This window comes from Caretta caretta, chromosome 4 (assembly GCF_965140235.1).
Source record: "Caretta caretta isolate rCarCar2 chromosome 4, rCarCar1.hap1, whole genome shotgun sequence".
In the NCBI taxonomy this organism is placed as follows: Eukaryota; Metazoa; Chordata; order Testudines; family Cheloniidae; genus Caretta; species Caretta caretta.
In genome coordinates this window covers 90,983,155-90,995,207 of record NC_134209.1, presented here as the reverse complement: position 1 = coordinate 90,995,207, position 12,053 = coordinate 90,983,155, and the positions used below count along the sequence as shown (strand labels likewise).

At 46.6% G+C, this 12,053-nt stretch overlaps 1 protein-coding gene across 2 annotated transcripts; it reads right to left on the bottom strand.

Annotated features, from left to right (window-relative positions):
- HELT (helt bHLH transcription factor) lies at positions 1–2,249 on the bottom strand. Of its 2 annotated transcripts, none has more exons than XM_075127858.1 (4): positions 2,028–2,249; positions 1,465–1,569; positions 1,046–1,142; positions 1–703 (listed from the first exon to the last, which is right to left on the bottom strand). In XM_075127858.1, the coding sequence occupies exons 1-4, from the start codon at positions 2,052–2,054 to the stop codon at positions 213–215; spliced, it is 720 nt and encodes a 239-aa protein (XP_074983959.1). In that variant the 5' UTR covers positions 2,055–2,249; the 3' UTR covers positions 1–212. The 2 variants fall into 2 exon arrangements, with proteins under 2 accessions (XP_074983959.1, XP_048703903.1); XM_048847946.2 differs by having other exon boundaries at positions 1–700.
- Between the last annotated feature and the right edge of the window lie 9,804 nt (positions 2,250–12,053).

Sequence of the window (12,053 nt, the reverse complement as noted above, 5' to 3'; positions counted from 1 at the left end):
ACAAGCTAGCAGGCTGGATAAATAACGCATCGCAAAAGCATCTCACGCTGGAAACATCCTTAACCCCTTTCCCAGTGATCATTTATTCCAAGCTATAACTTCCCAATCATATGTATTTACATTTGTACACTAGCGCTTACGAAGTAAACGTATGCGCCTGTGGATAATTTACTCTTCCCCCGACATAAATATGCAGCCCGCAGGCCTAGTCGCTATAGCACAGAGTGGGGATGCTGGCCGGGAGGCAGGCTGAAGGTGCTGGGGTGGGAATGGCCGATCAGGCTGAGATAGTGTCTGTCCAGCCCCTGGCCTGACGACAGGAAAGTGTTGCGTTGCTGCCCCGGGTTAGGGAGGGGCATGGCTGCGTTGGGCAGGTAAGGGATGGTGGGGCTTCTGGCAGGACCATGCCAGGAAAAGGGCCCCCCGGATCCCTGCTGAAACATAGGCTCATTGGGACTGTGAGCCGGGCACTCCGGAGCTGAGTGAAGCTGGTAGGAGAAGTCCGGTTCTGAGAGCGATCCCAGAGTGGTGAAGATGGGTTCGGTGACAAAGCGAGCTTTGGACTGCAGGAAAGCCAGGATCCGAGCATATTTGGTGTCTTTGGTCTCCATCCGTTCCACTGTGGTCAGGTAATGGACTAGGTTCTTCATACACTCATGGTATCCATAGTGAAAATAGTTGGCGAACTCAGCTAGAAGCTCTGCTGGAAAGAAACGGAACAGGATAACGGGTCAGATCCCGACCTCGCTGCTTTTTGCCAAAGGGAGTTTTAAACATTCCACAGTGTCTCTCTGAGTTTTGGAGATACTGAGACCTGCACTTGTAGCCACTGAATGTTAACACAGCCCAGTTAAACCAGTACGCAGATTATTGAATTATCCACCCACCCACTCCTCAGCAGTTCTGGTTCCAGCTAATATGATTTACACTATGAAAGGGTAGGATGTTCCTGGAGTGCTTGCAGACCCAGCCGTGGGATTTTTTCCTGTGTGCCAAAACGTGCACGGATCACTACGGGCACCAAGACGCTAAGCGTTGTACCTACCCTTTTCCCTGCCACGGGGGAAATCTGCAGAATGCAAGGCTCGCAGATACTGAACAGTCATTTCCAGGATCTCAGCTTTCTCTAACTTCCCAGAGCTCTGAAACACACAGACAAAACCCTCATGAAAAGCCTGGGGGAAACCAGAGCCAGAATTATTGTTGCTGAGTTCACCAAACCCAGCGATCCTAAAGCCGGTCAGGGAGGCAGCGCCAGGGGGCATTGACACGCAAGCCACTTTCCTTTGCTGACTGTGTGAGCCTGGCAGCTACTTCCCAGATACACCTCCCTCATAAGCGTCATTGCAAATCAAAGAAGGTAACCGCAGCTACATATCTTCATCCTTAAATCTGCACTATGTGGCACGTCCCCCTTGGTAACGCCGGCACTTTTCAGCGCTCTAGCCAGCAGCGGGAGCATACCTGCTTTGCCAAAGCCATGGGCACTGTCTTCCCCAATTCATTGAGGCAGCGATTGATCCGATCCCTCCTTCTTTTCTCAATCACTTTGTGAGACACTGGAGTCCTCTATAACACACAATGTGCAGACAGACACATGGAAGAAGGAGTCTGAAACATGAGCAGACATCACCCCAAAACGCAAAGAGAAACTCCCCACAGCCTTTGGTTTCTAGTTTTATCCAGAGATATTCACCTTTTAAAAAAGTTATTCTAACGTCAGACATTTGATCTGACCTTCACTAAGACGCTCGTATATAACTTTCACTAGATTTTTTTTTTTAAGAGCCAGGCTCATTTTGTCCCCAGAAACGAGCACTCCTCCAGCCCTGCTTGACTGCACCGGGGAGGCCCCCTCCAAACCTGATCTCCACGGCAGTGCTCTTGCTGAGGATCGGCCTGAGTGTTAAGTTCCAAACCAGACACGAGCCCAGGGTTTTTTGAAAAGCCTACAAATAAACCTTCATTCTGTCGCGGCTGGGAAAGCAGCCGGCAGCCCCAGTGCGCAAGGATTAGCTCCAACTTACTTTCCGTTCCTTTAGTTTAGAGGCCATCCTGGGAAGACACACCGCTGGGGAAAGCCTAGCAGAAGGGAACCTCTGTGTCTTCTCAAGTGTCTCAGGTGCACTGCAGCCCCCTAACCTCCAAAAGGCTGCTTATAAAGCGATCATTTCTGGGGGGAGACACGGTGTATTCACAGCTTGCCTGATTCCCTAGGATTAGGGAGAGCAGTTTGGGGAATGTATGCATTAAAGATCAGTTTTAAAGGAGTAAAAAAAAATTTTTTTTCAGTCAAGGGGGCTAGCAGGGGGCAGATCAGCTTTGTTACTCCACGTGGACCTTCAAAGGACACGTGATCGCCCCCAGAATAACATTTGCATGGCAACAGGACTAAGGGGAGCAGTAAGCAGAGCGCAGTGGCGCGCTAGCAGCGTGTGAACACAAGCTCTCTTCTTTAGTTCCAAGCGCCTGGTCTCTCACACGATCGCCTGTTTACAAATCCCAGGCAGCCCCCCTCCCTTCCCCTGTCCAAGCGCTGACTGCATTTTAAAGCCTGTCCAGAGTCATTAAAGTAATTAAGTAAGCCCTTAATAGGCTGTTCCGCCCAGTTCAAGGGAGAGCCCTTGGAGACGGAGTGGCCCCGTTTGTTCTCAGGCTTTTCTCACACGACTTGGTGACACGTCCATCTTTATGAGAGATGGCAGCGAGGGTTTTTGTTTACACCGCTTTATGTGCTGGGACATCCCGGCAGGTGTGGGACTGGGGGCTGGCACACGATCCCCCCCCTTTTTTCCCCCTCCTCCCCTCTGCAGGCCCAGGGAGGCTCCCGCGAGCCTTTGGCACACGACGGTCCTTTTTGTGTGGTGTGTGTCTGTGTGTTGTTGTTTTACCCCCCTATTCCCCCCTTTGGAGAGGCTCAATTTGTAGCCTATTATCCTATAGGAAAATGTCCCATTGAAATGTATGAATAGTTTCATTGGGCCTAAATTTTAATAATGCGGGTCAAAGAAAAGAGGGGCAAATAAAGAGGAGATCGCAGCTGGTCTGAAAGTGCATTATTCGGTGTCACCTGCAAGAGGAGTCGCCTACAGACCCCCTATTCATTTGCCTAATTTTGGTCAATTTAACAAACTTCAGGAGAAATTATTGTGGCATTGTTCGGGAGGGTAAAGCTTTCTGATCGAATTAACAGCATGTTTTGATCCGGTAAATGTCATTAAAAAGAAAGAAACAATCGCGTTTAAAGGGCTCTGAGTTAAATGCGCCAAGTGGAGACGCCAAAGCGCACAGCTCACAAAGGGAGCAAGTAACTGCCACAGGGAACTTTTGTACACGCACATTGCTGAAGTTTTTACACAAAAAGGCATTATTTCATACTTGAATACGTTTAATCCAACAATTGTCTATTTTCTGCAAACATATTTTCACAGCATTGTTAACTTTTTTTTATGGCCTCTGTTCTGGCAGCCGCGTTTCTCGCCTCGAGAGCGCAGAGAACTCCTTTTCGGGGGGATAGCAGTGTTTGTCCCGGGGGGGGGGGAGAAAGGGAGGATGGGAGAGTTTGGGGAAGTTGATCTCGCTCTTTTTAAAGGGTTTAAGAGGAAAATATCGAAAACACACAAACAGAAACCAGAGGAAATTAGCTGAAAGGAGGCTAGGAACCCCCCCATCTCCACAGCCTCTGAGCGCGTTTCCACGGCTCTTTCACGGCTTCTTGCCACCTCCCTTGCTTTTTGCATAGGGACTTCCCCCCCACCCCAAAGTAGCCAACTTTACACATTTACTAACTAAAGCAACTCTGGATTGTGACTATACCCGCAGAAGGAAATAAAAACATCACTTTCACTGAGGAGATGTGTGCTAGGGGCTGAGCTGTCTTTCCAATGTTTAGTCCTGCCCATCTGGGAACTGTTGCAGTCCCCAGAGAAACATTATAAAGATGCCATTTATTCCAGTCCTATCAGCTCCAGGACATTTCTTCCAAACATCCACTTCTCTTTTCTTTTTAGCATGTTGCAGGTTTTTTTGTTTTTGTTTTTTCTATTTCTTTGTAGTTTTAAGTGTGGAAAACCTGACCCATCTGATCTTTCCATGTAAGTTACAGGGATAACACTAACTGTAAATACAGATTCTTGTTCTCGTATCTGAGCAATGGTGACCCCCTCCCTCAGTGCAATATAGTCAAATAGACTTAAAGTCCAACGATCAAACCTGAGGTTTGCACGCAAAGAGTTTAGAACTGTTCAGTATTAAAACTTCGAAGTAATTCTTTAACTGCATCTTCCCAAATGTTTGTATGCCAGACTAGATTCAAACTCAGACACTCCAGTGTGGTGTTCTGTTTGCAGTAGATATTCTTTTGGGACGCTTGTAGTATATTCAGTCTCATACAATGGGATTAAAAACTAACCGTTATCATCCAAATTAACTAAACTGTGAATAGCAAATGTGAGGTCTCCCCCCCACCTTCCTTTTTTCTTCCCTTCGCCCGCGGAGATGGAGTTGATCCTCTTACAGTCTGTGTTAACCACCAGCTGCAGGCAACCGCAAGACAACTTTTTACACCACTAGACTTGTTTATTTTCTTCTTTTCTGCCACAGAATTGTAGTTCTGCATCCCAGAACAGGATGGGATTTTGTCCAGGTTCAGCTTGACAGAGAAGGCTGGGAAGGAGTAGAGCAGTAGCCTACAAAGTGGGTATGCCAGGGGCCAGGGTGGTGAAGTCGGAGGGCTGAAAATGTTATGGCATATTAACTCAGACGTTTGCTTTTTTCTTTTCCTTATTTCCAACGTTATATCTCTGATCAGACTAAGAAGAAAAGCGTGAGCAGAAATTATGAGCTGCTTGGGAAATCTCCTTGACCTCTCTTACACTTTTCAGCGCTTCCAAAGACAAGGAGCGTTTCTATTTTAAACTCTCCAAAAGTGACACTTAGATTTTCCTAACGCAAGATTGTGCTCGGTTATCTGACCAGGAAAACTGGATACCCTTCCCCTTAACTCCAGTTTGTCTTTTAGTCGCTTTTGCCTCGTAGCTCATTTGTAATTATTCTCTTACAATATGAGACTATTTTTTATTTTGTTGGTGAGGCCTTTAAATACTTGATACACACGTTATTTAATCAAAACGTGCATTACATATACAAACAGTACAAACATAGGAGATTTAAAGTTATAAATCCAGAGGAATAGACAAATAAGGCCTTTTTCTCTGTCCTTTGTGGACTCCCCCCCCCCCAATACACACATACACAAACTCTCATTACAGACATACCATGAAGGGCCCAATCCTGAAGCCAGTGCCCAAACGCTCTTTTACTTTAGTGCCGGCAGGCTCCTATATTCAGGGATCTAACTACCCGGACTAAAGTCAAGGAGGGTCAACCATTCACAGCTATTAACGGGGTCGGTCCCTCAGGACCAGGGCAGGAAGCTTTCATTGAGGGTGCCCTTGGCTTGTGTTCAGGGCTCACACTGAGCGGAACACGAACGCTTCAGGGTTTAGGTTCTGTTACTGCAAGCAAAAGAAACAAGGCGGAAATAACAGTGACCCTGAGTTTGCACAGGCGCTACTGGGCCCGATCCTGAGCACGGCCAAGTCCCACCCACGGAGGTGTCCCGGGCCTGCAGGAGCTCAGCCCCTCCCTCCGGGAGCAGCAAGCCCGTTCTTTCTGACTTTCCCAGGGGAGTGAGTGTGGGCCTGGCTTCTCCCTGGAGAGCCCCACAGCCCCGAAGGGGACAGCCCCGGGATGGGCTTGCCAGGAGCCCGGGAGCTGTGCCAGAGGCGGCTCGGGATTGTGCGTTGGAGTGGGGGGGTGCATGGGGGGGATGTTGGTTCTTTGGCGGGGCCGGTGCTGGATGTCAACAGCAGAAGCCAGTTGGTCGCTTATTCTGCCCTGACCAAAGCCGGGCTCCAGCGCGCCGCGGAGTGTGCAAGGGGCTGTGCTCAGAGCTGCTGGGCGCGGGTTGCGAGGGGCAGGCGGAAAACTGTCCAGCGCCGTGTACAGTGGCTGGCTGACCCGCCGGAGTGACTGTGCCTGGGCAGCCCCTGCGGGGTTCACACCGCAGCAGCTCCTTGGTGCAAACAAAACCGCCCCCCATCACTGAGCCACGCTGGGCACCGCTGGCAAACTTCCACAGCGCCAGCCCGCGCGCCCTGACTGGCACACGTGAAAGTCCCTTCCCGCCCTTTAGCCACAAGGCGGGCCAGTAACATCTTCCGTTGGACCCAGGGATGAAATGGAAAAGCCCCAACATGAAGAAAAGGGAAGCGAAACTTAACAGCCACAGCTACTCCCTGAGCAAATGCAAGAAACCAAACCTCATCCGCAGAAAGGTCGCGCCACCTATAACCCTCTGGGCACCGCATACAACTCCAAATATGCTGAGCAGCGCTGCAGAGGGACTTGGGAGAAACTGAGGAACCACTTTCTGCATCTCACCTAGGACAGAGCCCCCCCCCCCCCCCCCCAGCAAGAAATCACCACAGGCTCCCAGCATCGGAAGAAGAAAAAAATCAGGAAAGTTACCTGGAAATCAGGTAAGAAATCAGAAGTTGGTCCAATAAAATATATTCCCTCACCCACCTTGTCTGTCTAATATCCTGGGACCAACAGGACTGCACCAACACTGCATACCTCAATAGGCCATTTAAAGAAAGTCTGAGATATTAGGCTCACCTCGGTGCTTTATTTGAACCCAGGTATGTTTTCAAATGAAGACTTAAACCCTTACCAAAAATGGGGCAATATTCTACTGTGAGAGGCTGGATGGAACCACCTTAATAAAGGCAGTTACTTGGGGTCATCCGCACTGTAGCCCTCTTAAGAGAGGTCTTCAGCAGGCTCGCTGGGCTATTTTATGACCCAACACACTGGGTAGTTCCTAAACCACTGAAGTTAGGGTTTGGTAAACATCACAGCCAAACATCACATACCAAAAGGACTGAAGGTAAAAAATCCATTACAATCTACATACCACACAGACTATGCTGACAGCTTGTGCCACAAGCTCTCAAAGAAACTGCGGAACCACCTGATCAACATCCTTTACAGCAAACAGGGAAAGATTAAGAATGAGCTCTCAAAAATGGATACTCTCATAAAAAAACAACCTTCCACACAAACTTCCTCATGGCTGGACTTTACTAAAACTAGACAAGCCATTTACAACACACACTTTGCTTCTCTACAAAAGAAAAAGGACACTAAACTTTCTAAACTACTACATGCCACAAGGGGCCACAGCAATGGTTCCCTCAACCCACCCACCAATATTGTTAACCTATCCAACTATACTCTTAGCCCAGTAGAAGCAGCTGTCCTATCTCGGGGCGTCTCCTTCTGCCCCTCCACCCCCACGAACATGATACAGTTCTGTGGTGACCTAGAATCCTATTTTCGACATCTCTGACTCAAGGAATATTTCCAACACACCTCTGAACAACATACTAATCCACAGAGACCTCCCTACCAACACTACAAAAAGAAGGATTCTAGGTGGACTCCTCCGGAAGGTCGAAACAGCAGACTGGACTTCTACATAGAGTGCTTCCGCCGACGTGCACGGGCTGAAATTGTGGAAAAGCAGCATCACTTGCCCCATAACCTCAGCCGTGTGGAACACAATGCCATCCACAGCCTCAGAAACAACTCTGACATCATAATCAAAAAGGCTGACAAAGGAGGTGCTGTTGTCATCATGAATAGGTCGGAATATGAACAAGAGGCTACTTGGCTGCTCTCCAACACCACTTTCTACAAGCCATTATCCTCTGATCCCACTGAGAGTTACCAAAAGAAACTACACCATCTGCTCAAGAAACTCCCTGAAAAAGCAGAAGATCAAATCCGCACAGACACACCCCTGGAACCCCGACCTGGGATATTCCATCTACTACCCAAGATCCATAAACCTGGAAATCCTGGGCACCCCATCATCTCAGGCATTGGCACCCTGACAGCAGGATTGTCTGGCTATGTAGACTCCCTCCTCAGGCCCTACGCTACCAGCACTCCCAGCTACCTTCGAGACACCACTGACTTCCTGAGGAAACTACAATCCATTGGTGATCTTCCTGATAACACCATCCTGGCCACTATGGATGTAGAAGCCCTCTACACCAACATTCCACACAAAGATGGACGACAAGCCGTCAAGAACACTGTCCCCGATAATGTCACGGCTAACCTGGTGGCTGAACTTTGTGACTTTGTCCTTACCCATAACTATTTTACATTTGGGGACAATGTATACCTTCAAATCAGCGGCACTGCTATGGGTACCTGCATGGCCCCAGAGTATGCCAACATTTTTATGGCTGATTTAGAACAACGCTTCCTCAGCTCTCGTCCCCTAATGTCCCTACTCTACTTGCGCTATATTGATGACATCTTCATCATCTGGACCCATGGAAAAGAAGCCCTTGAGGAATTCCACCATGATTTCAACAATTTCCATCCCACCATCAACCTCAGCCTGGTCCAGTCCACACAAAGAGATCCACTTCCTGGACACTGCAGTGCTAATAAACGATGGTCACATAAACACCACCCTATACCGGAAACCTACTGACCGCTATTCCAACCTACATGCCTCCAACTTTCACCCTGACCACACCACACGATCCACTGTCTACAGCCAAGCTCTGCGATACAACTGCATTTGCTCCAACCCCTCAGACAGAGACAAACACCTACAAGATCTCTATCAAGCATTCTTACAACTACAATACCCACCTGCGGAAATGAAGAAACAGATTGATAGAGCCAGAAGAGTTCCCAGCAGTCACCTACTACAGGACAGACCTAATAAAGAAAATAACAGAACGCCACTAGCCGTCATCTTCAGCCCCCAACTAAAACCCCTCCAACGCATTATTAAGGATCTACAACCTATTCTGAAGGATGACCCAACACTCTCACAAATCTTGGGAGACAGGCCAGTCCTTGCCTACAGGCAGCCCCCCAACCTGAAGCAAATACTCACCAGCAACCACATACCACACAACAGAACCACTAACCCAGGAACCTATCCTTGCAACAAAGCCCGTTGCCAACTGTGCCCACATATCTATTCAGGGGACACCATCACAGGGCCTAATAACATCAGCCACACTATCAGAGGCTCATTTACCTGCACATCCACCAATGTGATATATGCCATCATGTGCCAGCAATGCCCCTCTGCCATGTACGTTGGTCAAACTGGACAGTCTCTACGTAAAAGAATAAATGGACACAAATCAGATGTCAAGAATTATAACATTCATAAACCAGTCGGAGAACACTTCAATCTCTCTGGTCACGCGATTACAGACATGAAAGTTGCGATATTACAACAAAAAAACTTCAAATCCAGACTCCAGCGAGAGACTGTTGAATTGGAATTCATTTGCAAATTGGATACAATTAACTTAGGCTTGAATAGAGACTGGGAGTGGCTAAGTCATTATGCAAGGTAACCTATTTCCCCTTGTTTTTTCCTACCCCTCCGCCAGCCCTCCTCAGAGGTTCTTGTTAAACCCTGGATTTGTGCTGGAAATGGCCCACCTTGATTATCATACACATTGTAAGGAGAGTGGTCACTTTAGATAAGCTATTACCAACAGGAGAGTGGGTTTGTGGGGTGGTGGTGGTGGGGGGAGAAAACCTGGATTTGTGCTGGAAATGGCCCAACTTGATTATCATACACATTGTAAGGAGAGTGGTCACTTTAGATAAGCTATTACCAGCAGGAGAGTGGGGTGGGGGGAGGTATTTTTTCATGCTTTGTGTTTATAAAAAGATCTTCTACACTTTCCACACTATGCATCCAATGAAGTGAGCTGTAGCTCACGAAAGCTCATGCTCAAATAAATTGGTTAGTCTCTCAAGTGCCACAAGTACTCCTTTTCTTTTTGCGAATACAGACTAACACGACTGTTACTCTGAAACCTATCACAGCCATTGTCCTGCTGTATAGCCCTTCCCACTCACCTAGCCTTGACATCTCTGACCCTCCACATAGTCTCACCATTGTTGATGTGAGAGCCTTCTCCACCACAGCTCTTGCATTGCAGCAATGCATCTACTGCATTGAGCTGTCATGGACTTTTGCCTCGCATAGGAAAACAGCTCTCTTCCTTGCCTCTAGCCCTCAGTTTATTTTCTCTTCTGTTTTTATTTGATTTTTTAACTTTTAACTGTATTCATTCACTAATTTGGGGTTCTAGATTTTAGGCTCGTCTCATTCATTTTAGTAGCCCCGTTGCCATCATTGGTACTTCTTGCATGAATGAGGTGAACAGGATTTGGCCTTGGTGTGAAAATTGGTGTCCAAGGAAAAGCCATATTGATTATAAAGGAAACTGACAAAGCATTAACTACAGCAGCATTGTAGCAGGGTGCTGCTATACTCTGTGGATGGCCTGGTAGGTTGTTTAGATTTGTGTTAGCAAAACAAATCTAATGAGGCTAGCTAGTAATGGATTGCAATATAATGCTGGCAACCCAAGTTCTATGACTAATCCCCATCGCTCATTACTGTGGCTAGCAGGGAATGGAAGGAACGCAGTGGAGGTAACAGATTCAGCCTACAGATGGAGTATCTCAATCATCTGAAAGAGCCCTTTCAGGGTAGTAAGAAGTAGTGGCCTGAAACTAAAACATTGGAAAGACTAAAGTGCTTCAATTCTTAAGGCCATACTAGATTCATCTGTGAGTGCATCACACTTTATATGCTAAACAAGGTCCGGCATGGTCAGAGAATTTAAGGGAGACATCCCAGGAAATACCACAGCACGGCAGGAAGCGCTGTTGATGATCCATTTGGTGATATCCTTTCCCTAGAGTTCATAATGATCCAATGCTCCAGCTTGGGACTAAGAAGGGGGAAGATGCTGATGTTTGGGTGAGATTTAAAACTGTGCTCCTGATCTGTGTGGGCATCAAATAGCTCACAACACTTTTTTGCAGTAGTGTATGTGTGGGGGAATGTTAATTCTGGTATCCTGGCCAAATCCACTTGGGATAATTACAATCTTCCTACAAAGCTATATCTACATTTTCAAATGGGTGTGATATTATTTTTCACTTGCTGTTCTATATACTGTCACATTCCACTCTAGAAGTAGCTGCATTTTAGTACTGCGTGAAGTTATCAGTGTAATTTATATAGTTTATATATCACTTTCTAAATAATTTGAGATTCTTTGGGTTCAGAGGCCCTCTGTAAATCTAAGATCTGGGTCTGACAAATCATTGCATTATTCTTGTTTTATGTGGGTGTAACTCAAGTGAAAAACTGGAGTAATGCACTGGTGAATCAAACCCAATGTTTTCATCATGATAAAACTGGATTTCTTTTTAAATTGCAAAATATAGCTTAAAATACAAGGTAAATGAATGACTGGTAATTTTCTACTGGCACAGACTCGGAATCAGAAGATTATTTCATTAATGAAGCCCCTGTCAGTCATTTCACACCTCTTCAACCTCATTGATGATTTAACCACACTCACTGGATGATTGTGATGTTGCAGCTGAAGTGGATGATAAAAAAAAGGCTGTTGAGATCAGTCCCATTTTCTCTGTGGATTTGGTGAAAGATTCAGTGGGTGCACACAATACTTCAGGAGGCATACAAAGAAAAACTACTCAGCTGGACTGCCCCCTCCGCTGGAGCACAGAGGTAAACATTGCCTGTGATATCATTCTTTCCTTTCTGAACTCTGACTACCTTCTCAGTCCTGAGAGTCTTTTCCAGAGGTGTCCTTTTATTCAGCCGTCAGTAATATTATAAAAACTGGCAGGATGCCCGCTATAATAGGAAGCCAGAAAAGAGAGCTGGTGACTGGACCCTTCAGAAATTGTTGGCTGAAAAATATCTTGATAAAACATAGTGGATTCATTCTCCCAGACTCTCTTATTGTTCCTTAAGATGTAATATTTGCTTCTTCTTTCAGTTAGACATACATCTCAAGGCTGAGGTCATAAAGTAGATTTACTGGACAATGAATTAAAAGTGATGTTATAATTTTAGACACAGAACTATATTGAGAAAGATCTGCAAG